We start from the raw sequence: 24684 nt of genomic DNA, 5'->3' as shown, positions 1-24684 counted from the left end.
CCTTAGCCCAGGGAGCAGATGTGCCTTCAGACCCGCACTCCAGGGTTCCCTGGCTCTAGCAGAGCCTGGAAGCCTGACACCGAAGATAGTGCCGTGGCCCCTTCATTGAGCTGTGTGTAAACGGAGTTTCCGGGAAAAGGTTTTGAAATCGACTGCTTCCTCTCCAGGACACGCTGAACATCCTGACTGCTTCCCCTTCCACGTGACCCCAGCGCCCCTCCTCCTAGTCCTGGGTCCCCCTGAAGACTCTCTGAGGGAGAGACCAGAGCTGGCTCCTGCTGCTTCTCACAGGTCTGCCCCTCACTAGCTCCCAGCCCAAGGAGGTGCCCAGATATGTACTCATTAAACAAAAAGGGGCGTAACTTTGTCTGAGTGGACTTCTATAAATTGAAGTGGGTCAGCCTGGTTATTATAGAGATCATTATACTTTAGCACAGCTTCTATTTATAGAATGGGATTTTATGAGAAACTAAATATGAAAATTACTCAGTTGTGAAGAAATAAAAAATACAATAAAATAACATTACAACTCCACTGAACAACCTTTCCATAATTATTCAGCAGGTACTGCCTTTTAGAACAACTAGAGAGTTTTATTACTAGAAACACTGATTTTTTTGGTCACTGGGGGTTCAGGTGTGCTTCACCACTGAGTCACATCCCCCAGTCTTCTTTTTATTTATTTACTTATTTTTTTGAGACAGGGTCTCAATAAGTTGCTTAGAGCCTCGCCATGTTGCTGAGGCTGGCCTTGAAATTGCAATCCTCCTGCCTCGGCCTCCCCAGTCGCTGGGATTACAGATGTGCGTCACTGCACCCAGCCCTGATTTTCCTTGCAAGCTACTGGCAGGCAAGAACTCAGTGCTACTCCTCTTTGCAGCCCAGTGGCCAGCAGGGCATTTGGCTTGGAGTAAGTACTCTCTGCCTGACTCGCAGGAAGAGAGAGGGGAGAGGGAGGCAAGAAAATGATGGGTATAGCTGAATGTGATAAATATTTACTTTGTAAATATAGCATGAAAATGTCTTTGAATATAATTCCACTCGGTGATATAAATTTAAGTTTTGAAAAAATTGTAGAAGTTTTTAAAAAATCAGAGGAGGCCTGAAATCTGGTCTTAATCTTCCCACTTACTAAGTCCCCAGTCTTGGGAAGTCAACCTCACTGGGCATTAGTTTTCTCATCTGGGGAATGGGCTGGCCTTGCCTGCCCTGTGCCCTCACACCCTCCCAGAGCTATCTGTGAGCTTAAGGAGCAAGTGGGTGAGGGTCCACCAACCGTGAAGGGCTTACACTGAGGAAATGCGTCGCCTGAGGAAGGCTGGCCGCAAAGTGCTGGGACTTTGGGCCTTGAACGTGGAGAAGCTTTCGCTACTCCTTTCTTTGATAATTGATCAGTTTCACCCAATCTTTTCCAAGTTTTAGATCACCAAATGCTTTTTGTCACAAAGCCTTAATTAACATAGTTGCACAAAGCACACTGGAACATTCTGGCTTAATTAGGCCATGAGTTAAGCAAACCATGTGACTAATTCTCCCTTGCAGGTAAAAGAGGCTGGGTTCTCACACCCAGCCGGTGGGCCAGACTTGCCTAGGGGTCCTCCCAGCTCAGACTCTAGAGGGCTCCGCCTGAACTGCGGGTCCTTCCACAGGCCTCGGGGCTGGCCAGGGATAAGCAACTCATTCACAAGGACTCTCCACGGGGCCTCTGCCCTCCCCCGCCTCAGCAAGCCTCTGGTCCCGCTCACTCACCCGCAGAACATGAGGATGTTGTACAAGGTGGGGTCGTCCGGGAAGGGCGCCATCTGCTGGAGACACAGCTGCTCACAGCCGCCATTGAAGCCATCCGAGCAGTCCACCCCGATGTGGCGGTCATAGCAGCCTGAGCTGTCCTTCATGGGGCTGAGTCCCGACGGGCACTGGCACAAGCAGAGAGCATCCACACAGGTGGGTGAATCAGGGGACCGGGTCCTGCACCGGAACACAACCACTGACACCTGTATTTAGCACTGGGCCTGGAAACCCTTAACACCGACATGCAATCTGTGACTTTTCCTCTGCCCTAGATGCCACTAAAAAGCAAAGGACCTTTTTTGACACCTTGCTTCTCTCTGGGCATAATCATACACATGTGCATTAAGGCTGCTTTGTCCTCTGAATAGGCGGGAGGGGTGCCCTGCTGTGAGACAGATTCGAGGCCATCCCCGCTGGCCACAGAAGAGTGGAGGAGATAGTCCAGAGGTAAAGAAAAAAATAAGTCTCGGAAGGCATTCCTGTCGGTGAGGGAAGGGAGGCTGCTGTTTGGACTCAGCTTAAGATAACTTTTTCCACGTTCAAAGCACTCAGTGTGGATACCAGGCCGCAGAGCAGGAGGGAAGGGCGGAGCCAGGGCTTCCAGCCTGAAGTGGGAGCGGCCTTTCCTGCGACCCTGGAGGGGGCTTTGCCTGCACTCATGCTCATCCCTTCCAGCACCGCGGATGCCCCCTGAAAGACACACAGACAAGGGCACTGGCCAGAGGGGCACCCAAGGGTGCTGCCCCCGACTTTGAGCCAAAACCTCTTAATGTGAAATACTGACCTCTTCTACTACTTCATCCTCAATCAACTCCCCAGAATGAAGCAAGGGAGAAAGTCCGAGCGGAGAGGGCAGATCCCAGGGAAGCCCCCGGGGCTTGCCTCACCACGCAGCACCTGCGCCACCCACGCCAGGCAGTGGGCGGCCTCGCTGGCTCACTCAGTCCCCATGACGCCTGGTGGGCAAGAATTGCGAGCACCCCCCTTTGACCTATGAGGAAACTGAGGTTGGAGAGGTCAGCTTTCCTAAGGTCACACAGCTGCTCATGACAGGGCCACAACTAAGCTCCTGGCAGCTGCTGTGGAGTCCTGAGGGCTGCTCCGTCAATCACTCAGTCCGTGACTCAACACTGTTTACTGAACACTTAGGTTCCCGCCACCACGGTGCTAAGTACTCTCAGGGCATTTTATCTCACACCACCCTGTATTATCCCCATTTAGAGATAAGGAAACCATTAACATTGCCAATTAATTCACGAGTCCCTCCTTGCTCTGAGCTTCCTTTCAAAGCCGGGGACTCTTGCCATCCTGCTCCTGCGGTCTGCTCCTGTGTGTGAGAGCTGATCCTTCCTAACAGGTTGGGAGGAGGCGAATGACGTGCCTGCGCTTCAGCAGCTGGAGTGGGTGGGAGCTGGGGGTCTGTCCCGCTTCGACCCCTTAGGTTGGACTTCTAATGACTGTGTTATACACACACTGTCAGCTGCAAACCCTTCACCAAACCCAAACACAACTTGGAACACCCGGTGGAACAGTGGGAAACACGGCCCCTCCCTCCTGATGCGGGCTTGCTCTTCCTCTTGGCTGCCAAGCTCCTTGGCCTGCTGGTCCAGAGCTGCTGCAGATGAGCCTCTGCAAACCCACCTCTCCCCCTCCGTTCCAGTCAAAGAGCGCAGCAGGATGTGTGCTGTTTGCTGACACTAATTCTGCAATTTACCAAACAAACAACACCCTGTGGACCCGCCAGACCCCCAGCCTGGCCCATCCCTTCTCTTCCCATGGAGGTGCCTGCAGTGCTAGAAGGCCACAGCATTTAAAGAAGTTTCCAAGGTCTGCCCCCTGTGGTGTGAACCCAGATGTTCCTGATGATGGTAAACAAGAAGAGGCAGCTGAGGATGGCACCCCAGGTTTGTGAGCCCCCCACCCAGCGAATTCCTTGGCCACCCAGCTGTTAGGCCAGATGCGACACCAGAAGGGAGCTGGCTTCAGCACTGCCTGGCTGTCCAGCGCAGATGCTGGTAGACACAACAGAGTTGGGATGCAATGAAATGGACTGCCCTGGTGGCTGCAGAGCTGTTTTAGCTTTTGGCTTCCACAGAGCTTGCCAGAAGCCATCAAGCAGAGATGAAGCTAGTCTAGCCAGGCTCCTGTTATCCACCTCACACGGTTCACCCCTCTTACCAGCTTGCTACCTCAGTCGCCAGCCAGGGCTCCCCATCTTCCCAACCACCTGCTTCTTTCCAGAATGCTCCATCAAGCGTGGTGTTTGACAAACACTTCACTGAATAAAACATGAGCTGGAGGTTTTGTCCCAGAATTCCGAAACCTGACATGTCCACATCTTGCCTGGCCCCAGTGCCTAGGTGACCACTGCTGTCTCAAAGCACACCCCACATTTATGGTTTCTCAGGAGATCTGGAGAGAAGGCGGTGTAGCTGCCTGGTACAAGTCGGAGATTTTATTTTTTTCTTATAATCAAAGCTAAAAGTAACAATCACAGCTCTCAGGAATCAGGCAATTCTTGGTGCAGGTCATAGATCACCTGTATATATGCAGTCCCAACAACACAGGTCTACTCTCCCTTCCCATTTTACAGATGAGCAGAGTTACACTCAGAAAGACTAAGCAGCTCCTTTATAGTCACAGGGGTGGCACAGCAGACTCTGGGCCAGGCTCTGTCTGACCCCAAACTTGTGTGTCTCTTCCGTTCCTCCATTTTGCTCCCCAGGTGAGATAAACCTGGATTTACCGGAGGCCCAAAGCAATGAAGCCAGTGTGTCAATGAAGTGAATCGACCCTGTGGGTTTGACGCATGATTGCTTTAAGGCGTTCCTGGAGCTTATTCTCAGGTCCATTATGGACTTGTAGACTCCACCCAATAATCTTGGTCTCTTTGTCTCTTTCACTCTTGTCACATGTGCACACACACATGTACAAACACACACCATATCATGGGTGCAAATATTTTAGGGCAAAATATGGCAAACTGTGCAGAGTGACGGTGTTGAGGCCTGACAAGTTATCTTTACTGCACTATAGCAGGCTGGGTTACAATTCAGAGTAGGACTTTACAGGGAAAAGGTCTGAAAGGGAAGTGAGTTTTCTTCTTAACCCTTGGGAATCAGAGCATCCCCTCTGCAGGGAGTTAGTCTGCCAAGCTTCCCATGGTATACATTTCTCTCTTTTTCTTTTTCTTTTCCTCTTTTTTTGTTTTGGTGACTGTTCCTTCTGCTATTATAGTTACACTCTAGGCTTCCTCCAACTCTATAACTATGGAGAAGCTAAAGATTCCAAACCAGGCCCCTTCCTAGAAGTCACTGCAGCCAGAACCCGGCTGCCAGGGCAAATCCTGCCTCCAGGAGGAGCCTGGATTATCTGTTTGCAAGGACTGGCTGTTCTCACCCTGGCTGTGGACAGTCCCTCCACTTGTTCCTGGAAAGAGAGAGAGAGCCCCAAGGTCATGTGTTAACCCTGCCTTGCGTAGGTCACATTCAGCAGGCCCAGGGATTTTATAAACTACAGGCTTAAGAAGAAAACTCCATTCATTATGGCAGTAGCCCTCCCACCTTCAAGAAGGTCTAATAAATGAGCTCATATTTCTGTGACCCCTAAAATTCACAAGGTTAATCATCTTTCATGAGATGCTCATGGCTTCTTGACTTATTACTGGTCCAAGGCCTAATTTGCTAATGACATTAAAATGGTTTTCCCAATTCGACTCATTTTCCTGGCTATCTTTCCTTTCTTTTCTTACTGATGATTTTGGTTGATTAATCACCCAGGAGGCTGGTGAAATCTTCCTGAGTCTCAACACACACACCTCGGCGCCAGATCACCAAGTGAATGCTGTTGGCGGGCGTCTGTGAGTGATGGGCCATGAGCGTGCGTGTTCAGAGCCCCTGGGAGAAGAGGGATGGACTCCTGCAGCCTCGCCGGCCACCCTACCTGGATGAGTCATCCAACATGCAGCCCGAATTCCCACCCGACACAGGCTTCTCTTACTAGCTAGCAATCTTATTCTTTCACGAATAATGATCTTCCCAACTTTTGCTGGGCTCTGACAAGCAGGCCCAAGCCACACAGGACTTCTCCCAAGGGGGCAAGTTGGAGGGAGTTAAATGTCTATTTCAGGCTGTGATAGCCCCCATCCCAAGTCTTCTAGAAGCCTCTGAGGCACTTTCTTCTCCTTATTATTCCAGAGAGAGAGAGAGAGAGAGAGAGAGAGAGAGAGAGAGAGAGAGAGAGAGAGAGACATCTGTAATGGTCTGTACACATCTGTGCTCTGGGAGAGGTGAACTGACACATTCCATGGGCAACCATCGTGGACAGCATGTGGAGGGAAGGGCAGCCAGGTCACTGGGTAATTCAAAGCTCATTAGAGCACAGTGCTCTGGCAAGGAAGGTCACGTGCCCCACACACAGGAGAGCGTGGCCACCGACCTCTCCTGGCCCTGCATGGACACAGCCTGCTCATCAAGTACATTCCCACATCGTACAAAGCAAAGACATTTTAAAAATTTTGGACACTTGCAGGATGAGTGTGAAGATGAGGAAGGAGCATTTGAAACATTGGCTTTTTATTTCTCCTTTTATTGGAATAGCGTAAGAAATCACTTTCAAACGTTCAAACCTAGTTTCCCATTGAACCTCACTGACAGGCTGATAAGAACGAAGAGGTCCGTCAAAGCTGGGAGCGGGGCATCCTGCCTACCAACCTACTCCACCCTCCTGCCAGCCACTGCAGAGGGACCCCCAGATTTGTGTCTAGCACAATCTCAGGAACCTGGGAACCTATCACCTTCCATGGCAAAAGGGACTCAGCAGAAGTGAGTAGGTGAAGGAGCTTGAGATGAGGGGATCATGCTGGGCTCTTAAAAGTGGAAGAGGGAGGCAGAATGGGGAGAGAGAAGGGGACACTGAACAGAAGAGTGGTCAGGAAAAGGCAGTGCCGCTGACCCTAGCCAGCAACGTGGGTGGGCTCTGAGGGGGGAAAGGCCAGCGGGTGGACTCCCCCTAGGTATCGCTGAAAGGAAGACAGCCCTGGCGACCCTGGATGTTGGCCCAGGGGACTCCCATTCACAGAGCTGTGAGATGCTAGACTTGTGGAGCTTTAAGTCACTAAACTCTTGGCGATCGTTCAAGCAGGAATATGATAATACAGCACCCTTGAAGGACCCCCTAGTGCTCTACAGAACCTGGAACGGTTGCTCTGGGCTTCATGGGTGGGGACCACAGCCCATCTTGAACGTTACGACAACAGGTAAGATTGGGTCATCAGCAGTGGGTGGCGAGCCACAAGCTGGGGACCCTCCTTCCAAGATCCCCAGCTCTGGAGGGCACTCGGTTTGTAATGGAGCGATCGTGGTTTATACAAACCTGTGCCTTTAACAGGCATTTGGTTCCTGTCCTTGAAGACTTCACAAGCAACAGGGCAATTAACTGGGTGGCCACGAACCCTGTGGGAGCCCATCAAAACCAAAATGTGCCCCTCCCGGAAAGAAGCGGGAAGCAGCCCCTGGACACCAGCGCGAACCCCTCCTGTCTGGCTTGAATTAAGTCAGAGAAGCGTCCAGGCCCACTCAGCCTCCGCCTTGCCACACCGCTGCCCTGCCCAGGTTCCTGAATTGTCAACATGCTCCGTGTTTCTCATCTCTTTCTCTGTTCAAGGGAGGACGCTTTTGTTGGGAAGCCTTTCAGATCAGTACCCAGAGGACTGGACGGAAGTGTTTATGTGGAGAGGGGGAAGGGGGCCCTCAGATGGCAGTTGGTGCAGCTGGTGACTTTGCTGTGGTCTATCTTTGGATGACAAGGGACTTTCTTTACTAACACAACAGGGCCTGAAGACAGTACCATGCCCAGTGGAGTCAGGTCAGGCTCAAAGTCAAGTCCCTAATCTTTTTCTCAGTAGGGTCATAAGCATCAGGATGTGACACATCAGCTCTCAGCGCTCAGTCCTGCCTCAGGGATCATATGCTTCACAGCCAATGAGGAACCAAATGGATGTGTCTGCCAATCAGCCCTGCTCCTTCCTCCAGAGCCACGTGGACTAGTGACTTCAAAGTATTATGCAAATACCACATCCTGGTATAACTGAGTGACTTTCTGCGGTGACTCCAATTCTAAAATGCAGCAGCTTCATCGCAAATGCATATTCATAAGAACTATTCCTGCTAGCCGTCTCACAGACCAGCGCTAGAAGTGCAGCACTCCATCCGCTCAGCTGTGTGCCAAGCGGGAGGGGCTGGGATCAGCACCAGACCTCTGACAGGCTCCCGTACCCAAGGGGTCAGGGAGGCTCACAGACGTAGCAAGAGAGGAAGAACCCGCCCGTGTGTGTGTGTGTGTGTGTGTCTGAGTGTATGTGTGTATGTATGTGGGTATGTGTGTAAATGTGTGTATGCATGTATGTGTGTATGCGTGTGTATGTGTGTGTGCGTGTATATGTGTGTGAATGTGTATGTGTGTATATGTATGTGTGAATGTGTGTATAAATGTGTGTATGTGTGTATATGTATGTGGGTGTATTGTGTATGTGTGTAAATGTGTGCATGCATGTGTATGTGTGTATATGTATGTGGGTGTATGTGTATGTGTGTGAATGTGTGTATGTGTGTAAATGTATGTAGATGTATGTGGGTGCATGTGTGTATGTGTATAAATGTGTGTATGCATGTGTATGTGTGTATATGTATGTGGGTGTATGTGTGTATATGTATGTGCGTATGTGTGTATGGGTGTGTGCATATGCATATGTATATGTGTGTATATGTATGTGGGTGTATATGTGTGTGCATGTGTGCACGTGTGTGTATGTGTGTATATGTATGTGTCTCTGTGTGTACATGTGTGTCTGTGTGTATGCATGTGTATGCATGTGTATGTGTGTTTATGTACGTGGGTGTATGCTTGTGTGTATGTGTGTGTATGTGCGTATATGTGTGTGCGTATGTGTGTGTGTGTATGTCTGTGAGTATTGTGTGTATGTGTGTGTCTGTGGTGTCTATGTCTGTGTGTATGTGTACATGTATATGTATGTGCGTGTACATGTGCATGTGTATGCATATGTATGTGTGTTCATGTGCATATGTGTACATGTGCATGTGTGTATGTGTGCGTGCGTGTATGTGTGTGTTTGTGTGCGTGTATATGTGTGTGTGTGTGTGTGTGTGTGTGTGTGTGTGTGTGTGTGTGATACATGCTCACACACATGGGGGTGAGTTGGGAGGAGCCCGCGTGTGCCCAGACAGTACTTAGATAGACCGCAGAGAGCAATTAGGAATGGAAGTTGCGCCCTGGATGAAGAAAGGCAGGCTGGGTAGTGGAAGAGAAAAGGAAAGGTCCTGGCTGGGAGCCCCAGCAGACAGTGACCGGCGTCCCCTGAGGGACCTGAAGGGGAGCTCCTTGCTGAGCAGGATGTGCGGATGGCCTGCCAAGGGTGGGCTCCCTGTGGGACATGGCTTACCTCCGGCTGCTGTGGAAGGCAGGACCTAACAAGCACATTTCGGTCTCCTTCCTGATGGTTCTCTGTCCTTGGCCCCTCCTACGATCGCCTGCTGGCGCCCCGAGCCCCCAGCTCCCTTTCCCCTTTTCTTTATCAAGCTCTCCCTCCTCGGGTCCGTCCGTGCTGGTCCACTTGGCAACAGTCTGGGAGCCTCGGGGCTGGGAGACCTCCCCCTACAGGCCTGCTTCATATTTGTCTTTGATACAGAGCAACTTCCTGAAGAGATCAGGGGCTAGAGATGGAGGCAGGAGGGTGCCGATGGCACTCAGTGTCCTCAAGCGTCCCCTGCTCTGGGTCCCCTCACAGCCCAGCAGCCAGCTTGGAAAGCGGGTGGGGCAGCGGGAGCTCCTGGCCCTTTCCCAGCACCGAAGGGTTACGCGTCTCAATGCCTGCCTTCTCCCTCTCCTCTGCTCCCCTTGGCACGTCTTCCTTGCCAACTCTGTCTGCTCCCTCTCTTCTCTTGAGGAGGGCTGGACACTGACCATTGTGCTGATGTGGGAGAGCAACCCACAGAATGGAATCAGCCTCTGGCGGCCTCCGCTGTCCTGCCTCATCTGCCAGCAGGGTCCGTACCATCTCCACACCCATGCCGTGCCCACAGCCTGGTCTACCCAGCTCAAATACTCCTGCCAGTTGAGAGCATGGCATTTTTAAGGGTGGCCGAAGTCCACAGCACTGAACAGGAAGCAGAAGCACACTGTGGAGCAGCAGGACAGAGCTGGCGTGGCCCCGCCCGGATCATGTCTGTATTTACATTTTTCTCTACCTTTTCTGGCATAACTTCTTCATCCTGTCACTGTACCTGTGGGTAGGTGCTCCTGACACTTCCTGTTGTACAAAAGCACTTAATTAGTTCTCAAATAGTTCTCACCAACTGTTTTGCAAGACTGGAAAGATTCATGCTATGCAATTCGAGAAAATTCCCTCGGAGAGAATGCATCCTAGGTGCCATGTAAGGACTTCTTAATTAATGGGCTCGGGCTCAGCTCCTCATCCCTATCAAGAGAAAATTCCTAACATGGACTAGGAGGTGGTTACCACTGGGGTTGTGGTACATGGTCATCTGTGGTCTCTCTGCCTTGCGTCTCCCCTGTGCTTTCTACCCCACCCTCCCAACAAACGCCTAGCACAGCAGGACAGACATACCACACAACCCGTGGAGTCCAGCTTGCGATCTGAAATGCAGCGGAAATTCTTACTGCAGCCCCCGTTATCTTTGCTGCAGTCTCGCACGGGCCCAAAGGAGTCTAAGAGAACTTCCAGGCTGTCAAAGGAGGATGAAGTCATCAGCTCCTCTCTGCAGGGAGAAACAGCGGGAGGCAGGGAGCAGTCAAGGGGCTTCTAGAAGCGAGAGTGGTGTTCTATTCTCCTTTCCTATCTGGTCAACTGGATCAAGTCTTGCTCGCTCTTACAAAATTAAAGATCAACCATACAAGGAGGCTTGAACTAACAAATTATGGACATTTTCCACATCTGGGAAATGAGCCAAAGCTACGCCTGGTCCAAGAAGGAAGTCTAAACTTAGGCAAGGACATTAACATTTTATTGCCTGTCAGTCCTTGGGGTATGTGGGAAGTGCTTACAAACTCTAATTTTATGTCTTCTTCCAGTGAATGAGACTTGGGGTGTGCAATATTGACCCAGATAAAGAGCAGATCTTGGCACCACGTGTGGGGAATTTAAAGGCAACCTGCCAAGTTCTTCTTTTGGCTTGCAGTGACTTCTTTCCCAGCACCTAGAACCCTCAGGTCTTTCTCACGTGGTCTCCCGAGCCAAGCCAGACCCACCTGACCTCCACAGCATCCTCCATCACGGTCATGTCCGTCTTACACTTTGCGGAGGGGTTGATGGCCAGTTCTGCCGGCGGAATCACAAAGCTCTTGCTCAGGGGCAGCCACATGCCCTCACCCAGGGTGTAGGTGAATCTGCAGGGACACAGAGCACCAGGTGGTTAGGCCAGAGACACCACTGCCCCCACCAGAGGGTCCTGCACTTTGTGGCCAGCTGCTTCCTTCTCAGTCCCCCGCGGACCTCTCCAAAGAGGAGAGCTGACCGCCTTTCATTGGAGGAGACCGCTGAGTCGGAGGGAGGCCGAGGGGCCAGAGAGCGGGAGGACGCATCATGAGCCCATTCGCCAGGTACTGAAAGCAGTTCTTATCAAGTCACAGGAAGTGGGCCTCAGCGTCCCTCAGGTTTGAAGCTGGGCTTCCCGGTGTGAAGTCAGGTATAACTGGAAGCAGTTTAACTGGAGAGAGAGGCAGGCCCCCCAGCATCCCCAGCCTGCGGCTGCTCCCCCACAATGGTAGCCATGGTTTCTCCTCGTGCCTGGAGGAACCCTGGCCAGGAAAAAGCAGGAAGAAAGCACCCCTTTTCTGGCTTCTGTGACAGGACCAGAAATGACTGAGGCCAGGAGCCCCCGGGAGGAGAAGAGAGGGGATGAACAAATGAACAAAACAGCCCCACGTCTGTTCTCTGTGCTCCGCCCACACCCTGAGCCAGCCCACGGTGCTAACCCTCGGGATAGGGAGGATTCGGGTGTTTTTATTCTTATAACAAGGGCTAAGAGGAATAAAAGAATCAATCGGCATTTCAAGGGAGAGCTTCGGGAAACCGTGAGAGATTATTTGTTTATTTATTCATTCATTTCATTTCAAAGGCATTCAAATGCTCTATGTTCACAGTCAAAAATAGTCTGTGGGATAAAAGCCAGTGTGGGTGGGATATCACGAGGCTGTGGCAGTCTGTCCCCTCCACACTCAAGGCGGGGGAGGAACAATGGAGGAGGTGTACAGCGCAGCAGAGCCAGGGCCATGCTGGGCGCCACCCCTGGAGAACCCTGCTCCTCGCTCGCTCCTAACCCACATGTTCTCCTCTCCGCCCTGGGCTGCCTGAGGTGCTAGGAAAGCTGATCCAAGACTGGGGAGCTTTTATGAAAAGGGCAGTAGCCCTCTCTGTGACGCTGGCCACCGAGCAGACCCAGTGACCAGGGCTGCCCCCTATCCCACTTGCACACACCCTGACACCGGGCAGCTGCAAGAGGAGAAGGCAGGTGACAGCTTAACTGCAGGGACCCCCAGGAGAGAGGCAAGACCTCCCGGTAAGAGGGATGTGTTTGGGACTTGGGGGGCTTCCCCCCATTTCTGCCCTGCTCTACTCCTCTGATCTGTTGGGAGCCATAGGAGATGCTTTTTGACCTGCAGACTGGCTTCTTCCACCCTTGACGGCACCAGGTACTAGGCGGGGCTAGGTATGAGCCGGGAGGTGCCTGTGCCAGGGGAGCTGAGCCCATTACTTGGAGGACAAAAAAGCCATGCTTCATTCTGTTGTGGACCAAGTAGTGAACCTGGAGACACAACAGCACATTTACACACACGCACACACACAGGATATGAAGGAGCTGATTCAGGGCTAGCGATGGCCTCCAACATGCCTGGAATCTGGGACTTAGGGTGATTGTGGGTTGAAGGAAACAACTTCCAAGAATTTCTGTGATTTCACTTTGCACTTCACAATGGATTCTTGACAGCAACATCTCAAGAGGCACGCTCTGGTCAGGGCGCTGCTGCATTGTAACACATGGTTCCTGGGAGAACATCTACCAGTCTGAATGGTACCAGGGATGAGCAGTTCATTGGACCTAAAGATGAGGTTTGGGTTTCTATTTTGGTTTTGAACTTATAATTTTGTTTTGATTATGTAAGACTTTTGGAAGCTATTGACAGTTCTAGTACATTTCTGATAGCTCGTTCTTCTTTTGGAAGAGGGGGGTCTCTGGCTACTCAGCTCTGTTTTCCCTTTTTCCTCTGCAAAGTCAGCTGTCCAATGCATCCCATGCGTAGGGGGCAAAGTTCAAGCCCCAAAGGTGTCAAGTCATCCCACCCCACCTCTTCAGCTTCTCTCTGCAAATTCATGTCACTCTGCTCCTGCGGTGTCGACTGCCCTTCCTAAAGGGAACTAACTTCTCACTTCTTTTCTTTTGTTCATAATATTCTCTTTTGTTCTGGATTTTATTCCTTCTCTTCTTCTCCTGAATTTGATTCATTAAAGTTCCAACCTTTCCAGAAAGTCTCCCAGAACCTTGACTCTCAACCTGTAGACTGAGCAAGGGTCTGTCCTCTGTCCCCTTACACAGGGTCCTTGATACCCCGGAGATGCTGGATCGCACCTGTCTTTTCCTGTGTCCATCATCATTAATAAGGATGTGCTCCCTGGGGTGGCAGAGGACAGCTCTTTGTCATCTTTGTATCCTCACTGCCAAAAGTAGTTTTTGGCTCGAGGGTGCCACTCAGTGAATATTTATTGACTTATCAATAAGGAGGTTTTGTTTCTTTGGTTTGCATAGGTTTCTGGGGGTCTAGGGTTTTGATGTTGATATTTAAAATGGAAGAGATGATGAAGTTCATCTTCCATGAGGGGCAGGATGGATCTGGACTTGATATTTGAGGAACTTGCAAAGTGCACAGAAGCCTCTGCAACTCTACATTGCAAGCTAACAAGAAAACAAGGTAACCTCTGGTCTGCAGTAGGGTCAGGGTGAAACTCGGCCGGGAAGCCATGCTCAGCGTGGAGTGAAACCAGCCTTCACTGGGCACTCTCCAAGTCACAGGGCTCTGCTGATGCCCTTGCAAGATGCCTTGTCTATCCTCCCGACAGCCCTCTAAGCTTGTCAGTGTGACCCATCTTGCCAACTCATCATCTGGTATTCTAAGGAGGTTGATAGCTCCCCAAGGTCACCCCTTTGTAAGTGGGGAAGATGGGGATGGTCCAAGTCTCAGGGGCGAATGGCAGTCACTTTCCAGCTCATGCTGGCTCATGCCTATGAAATTCTAGAGTTTTCTTTCATCTGCAAAATCCACTGAGTAACTCCAAAAACCAAATATAGAATATGCTGTCAGAGAAAAGCTGTGTCCTAAAATCTCATCTGTCCCCCATTCATAAAGATTTGGCAGGAATGACTTCAAAACAGAAGTTGGGTGGGCAATTCCAATGCTCTCCCAAGATGGGCCTTCTCTGGGGACAGCTGGTGAAGGCCACTGAAGTGATGGCTCAGCTGCACGCTGCACGGTCCTGTTGAACAGAGCTTGAGAGTTCTGTTCTGAGGCAAAGCTTCGGCAGAAAGCACGGCATCCAATCAGCCTGTGCTCTCTCCATGGCTTGGCATGGAATAGAATGTGGGGAAACATGAATAGCTCTCAACCTGGCACCTTCACGCCTTCCCAGAGAAGGGTGTTCCAAGATGAGATATAGTTCCCAGGGATACACTTGGGAAGAAGGTCTCTGAGATAAATTTGGTTCACCCCCACAGAGCCTATGGGAATGAGGAGTGGTGTCATATTGGAAAGAGCACTAGAATGGGTTTGGTGGGAGGACTCGCGGGGGGCCCAGGGTGCTCGTGGACCCTCTTCGCCTAGCTTGGAGTTGCAGGCTACTCAGGTCGTCTGGGATTGCAGATGGTCAAGGTTGGGTTGGGCCTCAAGGACTTTTCCGAATCTGGTTTCAAGTCCTTGGGAAACACCTGAAATTCCATCTGTAGACAGCTCCACCAAAGGCAGGCGGTGCAGTGCTGTGTTTTAAAACTTCAGGGCCATTGAGGGTGCCGCCCTTTCCTCAAGAAGACAGCCAGCTCATTGGGAAACAAATAGGCAAGTTAAAAATAAATCTGAAATAAAGTAATTGACAACCAAATATCAGAGGCATAGACATTTGGAGGGGGAAACATGACTGTGGATCGTGCAGTGGGTGTGATTGAGGAATTGAGAGCAGCATTTCTCAATGCTGGCTTTGGATCCTGATTAATTCCATGATGCTTTTAAAAAGTGTTTATTCCCCAGCTACAGCTACACTGCCCTGAACTTTTTAATTAATTGGCTTGTGCTGATACAGTCATTGGTCCTTGTAAAGCACACAAGACATTCTCAGAGGGCCGGGCGGAGACCACTTCCTGCATGAGACTGTGAACACCTTTTTTTTGTTTTGTTTTGATTTCTTGTATTTAACACTCAGGGATACTTCACACTGAGCTGCATTCCCTAGTCCTATTTATTTATTTATTTGTTTGTTTATTTAGTTATTTGAGGCTGGGCCTTGCTAGGTTGCTGAAAGTCCTGCTAAGATGCTGAAGTGGGCCTTGAATTCATTCTCCTTCTACCTGGGATTGCAGGCATGCTCTGCCATGCTGGCAAGACTATAAATAAACTCTTCAAGGCAGGGACTCTCTTGGTCACATCTACAGCATCTGCAACAGGATTTTGCACAAGTAGGGACTCAAAAAACGATTGGTTTAGAGACTTGGTCTATGCCTTGAAAAGGGGTAATATTGACATTAGGAGGACAAGATGACACTTTTTTTTTTTTTTTTTTGGGGCATGGGGTACCAGGAATTGAACTCAGGGGCACTCAACCACTGAGCCCCACCCCTATTTTGTGTTTTATTTAGAGATAGGGTCTCACCGAGTTGCTTAGCACCTCACTTTTGCTGAGGTTGACTTTGGACTTGTAATCCTCCTGCTTCAGCCTCCTGCGCTGCTGGGATTATAGGCAGGCACCACCGCACCTGACAAGATGCTTTAATATTAAAGGAGAGTGTACAGTAAAATGTGCAAAATAGGTGATGTTCAAGTTATTGAAGTTATTGGAGGCAGTGGATCAGTTAGAAGACAGAGTTGACTAAGAACAGAAGGTTCCAAATGAGAAGAGCAGCTTAATTAAAAAGAGTTTTATGTTGACACTCAGTGATGGAAAGATTGGAATATCAGAGCTTCAATTTTACTCTGTGGTTTAGAGAAATGTGCACTGACTTGAAATTCAGCAGGACACTAAGACATGAGTGAGTAGGGTAGCAGGTAAATAGCCCCCTATAGTCACTGACCAAGTCATAGACATTTCCAGAGTGGCAATTGGTAGGTAGTTGACTCAGATTCCAGAGAGGTTCTGAATAAAATTCCTAATTCCTAAAATAAGCACACTATGACCAATTATTTCCATTTGAGAGACTAGTTATTGTCATTTAAGGGCCCCGAACTAGTAATCACTTATTGATGAACTGTAGGGATCCTGATTTGGGTGACCTCATGGATTACACTACACAACTAACCCCTTCTGGGTGCTCGGGTATCACATCCAACTGTCAGTCAAGTGTGCAAACACAAACGGTGTTTGTGGGGATGGAAACACAGCTTTGTGCAAGTTCTACCCTAATAGCAATTTATTAAAAACCTGTCTTTTAATATGCGCTTCTGGCTTTTAGGGAACAGGGAACTTTAGCTGTTAATCAGCAAAACTCCACCTAGTTCCCCATTGCCTTAGTTTCCTGTCCTTCGAAGGCCTTGGAAGACTGGCAGTAGGAAAAAGGAAGAAAAAAGTTGGCAAATGATAAATCATTGTTGGAAAGTATAAATGACTAAGTCACAGTCCAAGGAATTCAGCTGATATCTCTTAGAGCACAAATACTCCACAGCAGCCTGCAGCCAATGCCACTAACCTGATTCTTGCCACCCCGGGAGAGGGCTGCAGAAGAGCAAAGGGCAAGGACAGGCCCTCTGAGGAAGCAGTTCTGGAAATCCACTTTCTAGCTAAGAGCATGCCGGAGGGGAGCACTGCCCGGGCCAAGCCTGGTCAGCCAAGCTCCCAGCAGGGGCGGGAGAAGCTTTCCAGAGGCGTGAGCTCCAGGAGGCCAGAGCAGGAGCAAAAATTAACACCTAGGCCGGAAATGGCCAACAGAGAGGGCCTGGGGAAGGACTTAGAGAGGAGTCTCGGCAAACTTCATAGGTAAGGCAAGAAGGAAGCAAGACTTGCCTTTGCCCCCTGTGGCTTAGCATTTCTCTAACAACCCATGCTGAGGTGGACTTCATCCTCTGCCATCAGCCACCCGTGCAGGACTGTTCCCTTTAATGCTGGCTCATGAGGGGTGGTATTCATGTGCACAATCTTTGGTGCTTAGCAGACCGACATGTCCTGACTCTAAGATCTTAGACTGGACCTAAGCTGTGTTCCAGAGAAGGCCTGCTGTGAATTCAGTCTTATGAAAACCCAGTAGTGCCTACCTGCCACCCAAATTCTCGCTGGGCTAGTGGGCCTTTCTACCCTGTGTTATTCTACACAAGTAGAGATGTGGGAGGGACTAGAAACATCAGCTCTGACCAGGAGGGTAATAGGTAAAAGAAACTAATGATGAGGCAGAGTTTAGAAAAGGGGAGGCAGGGGTGGGAGCGATTCATCTTGAATAATCTAAGTCTCTATGAGGAAGGTGCAAATTAGATGCAGCACAGAGAGGCAGAAACTGACATTAATTGCCCGTTCTATGCCAGTTTCTGTGCCAGGGACCTTCACTGCATTATCTCGTATATCCTTCACGGTAATTTAGCCAGACGTGTAACAAATGCGGGGACTGGGGGTTCCAGGAGGCTAAGTAAATCATTGAGGTTCACAGGACTGGCGAGGAAAGAAAGCAGACCCCAGAGTCTGACTTCTAAGTGGTCCATGCTGTCACTGGCCATGCTTTGGGAGCGAGTGCTCTTATTACTAGGTGGACAGAACAAAAATTGCTTCCCATTTTATAGTTTACCTCTAGGAAAGGAAGTTCAGTGGGAAGTGGGACACCGGGCAATCCCCAGACAATCAACCACTTACCTGAATATTTTATCAGAGGGCTGCTCTCCCAAAACCAGGTCAAAGCCTCGCTGAAATATTGTGTAAGGCCAAGGCCTAAAAGGAGAAACATTATTCGATTAAAGTCCACTCGACAAACACTCCCTACATACTAGGCACCATGCTGGGTTGTAAAGACCCAAAGATGAAGAAGACACAGTCCCCATCCTCAAGATGCTCACTAAAGTGAGCTCGGATGACCTGGAATCCAGGAATCTATCTGACCAGGAGCACAGTCAATGTAAAAACCACTGAGCCACTAGCAGAATTGAATAGGCATAACCACTGAACTACACACAGAATAGGCTTTTATCAAGCTGGAGCTCAAACCGCCATGACTGATGGTCCTTCAGCTGGATATTTGCAGAACCTATTTCTGCTCTGCCTAAGAAGGGCTGCAAGGTTTCTTGAGGGAGGCCTTAGGGACCAGGCAGCTCTGGATTTAAACCCTGCTCTGCCATAGAGCCAACATCTGACTTTGGCACATTCTCTGCCTTATTGAACCTACTTCCCTCACTGTATAAACAAGTTAAGAAGAGCTGTCCAGAAGACCCTTACAAAAATCCAGCCAACCTCATAGGTCCAGGGCCACTGCTCACACAGGGTCTCCTTACTCAAAAGGACTTGAGGATTCGGGTTCTTGATAATGCCCAGATATCTCCAAACATTGTAATGTCACTCATCTAAACAGAAACAACTGAAATGGTATTTATATTATTAACTATAAGCCTCCCTAGGTATTGCCACAGGTACTAGAAAGTAGCAAAGTTCCTTTTGAATAGTGTTTCTTGTCTTTTCACCAGCTCAGACAGCTAAACCCAAAATGATTTGCTCATTCAAACAAAACCAAATGAAGTCAGAACTTCACTTGTGTTGAGTACTGAGCTATTGTGCATACTGGAGGGACTTAGTCCTCAAAGTCCCAAAACTTACAGTCTTATAACTGACCCAGTTATTGAAGATTTTACTATAGAAATTCCTTTATTTTCCAAGGATTATGGAAAGTCGGGAGAAGAAGGTGGAGTTATTATTTTGGGCTAAATCTAATGTTAGGAATTAACCTGGTTATCACCCAGAAGAGGGCGTTTGGGGAAACACACGTGGAGGTTCTTGAATAGCACCATGACTGGTGGGCATTACTGGCATTTGGAAGGTAGGGCTAGGATGGCTCAGGACAGCTCTGCACAAGAAAATTTCCCACATCCTACAAGTTTCTGAATGCCATTATAATCATTTCCTTAAGTATTTAAAACTTGCTTATAATGATCTGAACCTAGATGTAACTCCATTTACATATAAACACAAAACAGTTTAATGCAAGATGAATTTTCAGGTATATAACTACTATGTAAATTGAGGGAAGATTGCACATTGTGTAATCACTTGGGTTCACCCACAATGCATATCCACATCAGTCTGTGCTGCTCTTATACATATCACAGTCTACATTATATATTACATTATGATGAGTTTGTATTAGGTGCAAATGCCTGCCAACTTTATTATTTTTGTACTCTGATAGAGTATTTACAGATTAAAATTGTTATTATATCATTATAAATTACTTTCTTTGGGGGGCAATGGTGCTGGGGAGCAAACCAAAAGCCTCACACCTGCTAAGCTGCGCTCCCAGCCCTGTAAATTACCTTATTATTTCTCCTCCTTTAATTACTGTTAAGGCATTATATTTGTTGAAATATTGTGTATCAGATTTTATTATTTATGGATTTCATTTAAGAATAATAAGAGATTAAAAATATTTGCTATGAAGTAGGGTGCTGGGTCCAATAGAGTTCAGAACCATCAACTTAACCCAACCAGCTAACCAATTACCTCCTTATGGGAGTCAACAGTCATAAGGGGAGACCATTGGAGCAATATAAAGGAACAGCTAGAATGAATGTGTTCATTTTTAATGCCTACTATTTATAAACACTTTCTTCCTGAGATTCAATCTAGAGATAGCTCCAAAAAAGCACCCAAACACTACTCTGAATAACTCTTGCATGCAAGAATCAGTGCCCCACAGACACTCTTCATGTTAGTTCTGTTTATTGGAGGTGAATCCACAGAGTAGGACTTGCATCTGATTCTGTTCTGCTTAACAGTAAGTGCTAGTTTATGGATAGATAAAAACAGGAATTAGTTTAAGAAAATGTCTACAATTCATGAGAAAAAGAACAATTCCTATGATTTCAGACACCTAGAAAGGGCGATAAAAAGAGAAAAGGGACACGCAACTTTGTCTCTTCCTTTTGGAGAGAATCACATTTATTTACTCTAAGCTGAATAGTTTTTGCCTTCAAGTCATCTCTAATATTCGAAACTGGTACAATGTGTAATTAGAGTGAATTCTTGGCATGGATCCTATGTGGCTTGGAAATGTATTTTGAGAAGATAAATCTTTGGACTGGCGTTGATTACAATGTGAATAATTAACTGCATAGAATGATACAAATAAACCTGCATTCAGGACATAGTTAATGACTAATGAGCTTGGAGACATTTATTATGCACACATCCACATGTTGCTTATAAAGGTCAAGGAGACCGGCTCTTGATGCTCTCGAAAACAGTCAATTCATGCTGGGAAGGGCACAGCTACACAGCACGGACCCCTCCCTGATCTCAGGTAGAGGTGGCAAGGCCTGGGGCTCAGGGCAAGAGTTTTGGAATGAGCTGCCCATTGCCAAGTCCAACTCAGCCACCTGTGCGACCTTGTGCGACCTTGCTCAAGTTCCCCCATCTCTCTATCCCCATGTCCTCACCTATAAATGAGGTTGATGGCAATAACCATATTTACCTGGCAAGGTGGTTACAAGGAGGAACTAGTTAATATAGTTAAGTAGCTCAGAACGGTACCTGGCATTTCATGAATGCCATCAAAGCATTTACTAAGTTAAATTTACTAATTCCCTGAATCAAATATAAATCCTATGTAAAGAGCGAGTCCTGCTTTTCCTTTGAGGAAGAAGTACCTGGCCCTAAGGTGCAAATACAATGCCAGCTGAAGAGGAGACCATGGTGAGCGTGGGAAGACCGAGGCTCCCCCAGTCTCCTGCCCAGTGATCACATCGCAGAGCAGCTAACTATGCCATATTGATGCTAAATAAAGAGAAGGGGAGGGCTGTCCCGTGAAATGGCAGGAGAAATTAGAAAAGGGAATTCACTTATTTTCTTCCACCTGTCAGGGAGGATCTGCGGGAGAGGCGGGAACTTGTGCTTGATTGATTCAGCATATAGTTATGGAGGCCTACTGTGTGTAACCTGTGATTCCGGACAGAGGATTGGAATCGGGAGAACCTGACCCTCAGAGAATCTACAGTGTTCCTGAAGAAACACACCCCTGGGCTCAGACAGCCAGAAGAGAATGCTAAAGGGAAGAAGAGCGGAGTCGCAGACCACGGTTAAGAGGTATTGGTTGGTGGGGGATTTGCCGGCCTCGTGTATGGAAGGATGCGTGGGGAGGCTGGCCCACGTGACTGGAGAGGCCACAGGGAAGACACAGGAAAAGCTGATGAGAGATTTCTGCAGTAGGGTTCTTTGGGTGTAAGTCCAAGTAAGAAAACCAGAGTGGCCTCACCAGCTAGAGGCCCCTCAAGGAGTCGTATACCCAGGATTATAGGGGAGCTGCCTCTGGGGTGCTGCAAGCCAGCTCTGAAGTCCCCTGAAATGGTTGCTCTCCTCTCTTGGCTCTGTTACCTACACTACAGGCGTTATTCTGTCACATGGCTAATGAACACGGCAGGCGGCCCCCAGAAGCTCCGGCTCCTGTCTTCACTGGCTCAGACCTCGGAGGAGGCCACCCTCCTCCTCATCAAGAAAGAGTGATCTACAGAATTGCTTGGCATTTCCCGGGTCTGACGAGCACCCTGGATCAACTTCTGGGCCGGGGGCACAGAGGCACCTACCCACAACCACTGCCATTTGGTTCTGGACGGCAGGAGGAGAAGGGCGACAGAGGGTGAAGCGATCATCACAGTGGTTTCCACCTGGCTTCCCTCCATCTGCTGGTGGAGGAACGCGGGGCGTGAAGTCACTGAGCAGTCTGGGCCAACGTGCACTTTGTGGGAAGGGTGCTCAGCCACCCAGGAGCCCACAGGCAGTGTCCAGCCAGATGTGGGGCTGGGGGTTGATCCTCCCCTTGGATATGTGACCTCTAACGTACTCTGGATGCACTAACATCTTTGCTTGGAAAAATCAGCAGAACGTCTTTTTATTTGGTTGTTTGTGAAGCTTTTCATTCTGGCCAATCGAGACCCAGAAGATTATCCTCCTCCCTGGGCAGCTCCAGACGGCCTCCACTCAGGCGAATCACAGACCAACACGGGAACCAGCTCAGACTCATCGCCTCAGGCAGGAGCATAATGTGGAGCACAGAAGGGCCCCACTGAGGCGGAAGCACAGCAGCCAGCAGGGTGCACACACAACCGTGGATGCTGAGAAGTAAGAGTCGTCTTTTGTCATTTCTTTCTCTTCTTGTCTCAGAAAATACCCACCGTCTCTTCAGTCTCCTCCAATCGCTGACAATTTCCAGTGCTCGGTTTCCTTCCCCAGCTGTCCTCTCCCCAAGGACCTATCAGCAGTAGCAGGTTTTCCCTTCATCTGGAGGGTGTGCGGGGCCAGAATTATCTGTGGGCTCGACTTGCTGCTGGCCTTCATCCTGGCAGCTTGAGCACTCTGTCCACTATGAAACCCAGATCCAGCCGATGGAGCAAGAGCCCGACATGACCACCTGCCATCGTGAGCTTGGGTGATCACTTCGTAAGGAGTCCCTCGGTGCAGGATGGACTGCTTCTGCTCTGCACAAGGTCCTTTAAATGCTGCCTTTGATAAAGAGCTAATCCCATCTCTCCACCTAACACAGGAAACCCTGCTCAGAGGCTATCGGCCAGCTTGCCGGCTGATGGAATTCTTCATGTAAAACATCACCTGGGAGGTGAGAGGAGCAGTAGAGATGATAGGCAGGTAGGTAGACAGGTGTGTAGAAAATAGGTAGGACCACAAGGACACATATGTGCACGTGTGTTTCCACGTGTTAGGCATGTGTGTGGACAGTGGGGTTGTATTTTCTTTGATGCAGTCCAACACAGAGGTCATGTTTCAGCTAGAGGCCACGATGAACAATACGTTTTCTGATGAGCTTTTAGAAACTAGAACATTTTTCTGAACTTATATATTCCTCCACCTAGCACCAATGGGAACACTTTACAAACTAAAAGATTCTTTTCCTAGTGAAATAACAAAGCATTCTTTCAAGCCTGCTGGTGGCCTACATTAGGCTAAGTTTCCAGGAGAAGCATTCCAAAATTTCTTCCCAGTCATTCACAACACTTTGGGGACCCAGTATAGAATGTCATCTCCATATGTAATGTGAGAATTTTTGAGCAACATTTCTTCTCTTAACTAGATAAATGTGTTTTCAAGAAGGGAGCAGTAAAACCAAGATGGAACAGAGGTTTACTAAAAAGCGCTTCTGGAGTTTGCAAGACACAGGAGGAAGCGAGAGGCAGAAAATGGGGAAAAGGACTTTTCCAACTTTGCAGCTGGCTGAGCCATTCAGTGCCTCAGTTTGCCCTAATGGAAAGATGGGGGATGGCAATGTCCACTGTCTTCCCAGCCACTGCCAGTTCTGGAGGCAATAAGATCCTCAGATGACTGCTCCCTAGATTATCTGGTAAAATTGTGGCCTTATCAAATCAACGTGGACAATGAGAGATAACTATGCCCAAAGTTTATATAGACACCTTGGGGCTTTGGGCCTTTGTAGATTTTTCTCCAGCTGGAGTCTTCCTCGCCTGACCTCCAATACACTTGGATAATTTATATTAGCCTTTAAGTTTAGCTTAAAAATGATTTCCTAAGACAGGCCTTCCCTGGCACTCCAAGACAAAATTATGTACATTTGTCATATTCTCTTTGGCATCCTGAATTTTCTTTATAGAACCTATAGCTATGATTAATATGTTAAATATTTAGTCGATACTTCTGCTCACCAGATGTGAAGGCCTTGCCATCGTAAGTACTATATCCTTAGAACCTAGTGCAAAGGGACCCAAGGCAGGGATCCTCCATAAAGAACTTGGATCGTCACCAATGAGGCTGGACAGGCCTGGGCTTCAGGCCTGGACGAGGCAGGCAGAAGCCACTCGGCGATCACGACCTCAGTGACGTGTGGTCAAACGCACCACAGCGCAGCACTCAGCAGCCACTCGAGCTCAGTGCTCGGGATTTCAAAGAAGACCAGCGGGTGCAGTGCCAACTGCAAGCATTTGTGCCAACCACATGCATTTGTGCCAACACAGAAATGTAGCTACCGGATGTTGAGTTTAGCCAGTGTTGATGTGTTTTGGTGATTAAGGTAAAAGGTACCTAGTACACTCACGTGGACTCCATTTACCTTAGAACCTCGACTCCCAAGAGCATGTGTACGTGAAACAGCTTGTGGCCCATAGAATAACCTCAACAAATATGAGCTATTGCCCATGACAATTATCTTTCCCGCTTGGTGAATAGAAAAATATCTTTCTAACGTAATATTTAAAAAGTAAAGTGTGACGATCATGGTCTATTTTATAAACTTGTGTTATCTTTGAACATGCTAGTCTCGTGTAAAGCAAAATTGGATATTTATGTGATTGTATTCATTATTAAATGTCTATTAAGAGATTTTCAAATTCACCGAGTAGTTTTTATATAGAAAAATAGCACATTCATTACTATCGAGTGAAGCAGCGAGGTGCACAGGC

General features: G+C 48.6%; 1 protein-coding gene and 1 long non-coding RNA gene across 4 annotated transcripts in view; one reads left to right on the top strand and one right to left on the bottom strand.

The window, feature by feature from the left end:
• ASTN1 (astrotactin 1) overlaps window positions 1–24684 on the bottom strand; it is a 287138-nt gene that overhangs the window by 78498 nt on the left and 183956 nt on the right. For 2 of the 3 annotated variants that reach the window (XM_079107250.1, XM_079107249.1), the window contains exons 9-12: window positions 17918–17992; window positions 11077–11214; window positions 10436–10586; window positions 1750–1916 (exon numbers count right to left, since the gene is read on the bottom strand). In XM_079107250.1, the coding sequence (XP_078963376.1) occupies window positions 1750–1916; window positions 10436–10586; window positions 11077–11214; window positions 17918–17992 (531 nt within the window). The remainder of the gene's footprint in view (window positions 1–1749; window positions 1917–10435; window positions 10587–11076; window positions 11215–17917; window positions 17993–24684) is intronic. The other variant, XM_079107251.1, reaches the window with a different exon arrangement.
• On the top strand, window positions 12065–24598 carry LOC306641900. Its single transcript, XR_013758335.1, has 3 exons — window positions 12065–12386; window positions 21127–21349; window positions 21649–24598. It is a non-coding gene; the product is annotated as an uncharacterized lncRNA (long non-coding RNA).

This window comes from Sciurus vulgaris, assembly GCF_902686455.1.
Source record: "Sciurus vulgaris genome assembly, chromosome: 12".
Taxonomy (NCBI): Eukaryota; Metazoa; Chordata; class Mammalia; order Rodentia; family Sciuridae; genus Sciurus; species Sciurus vulgaris.
The sequence above is the reverse complement of the archived record's forward strand: the minus strand, read 5'-3'. Positions and strand labels throughout refer to the sequence as shown.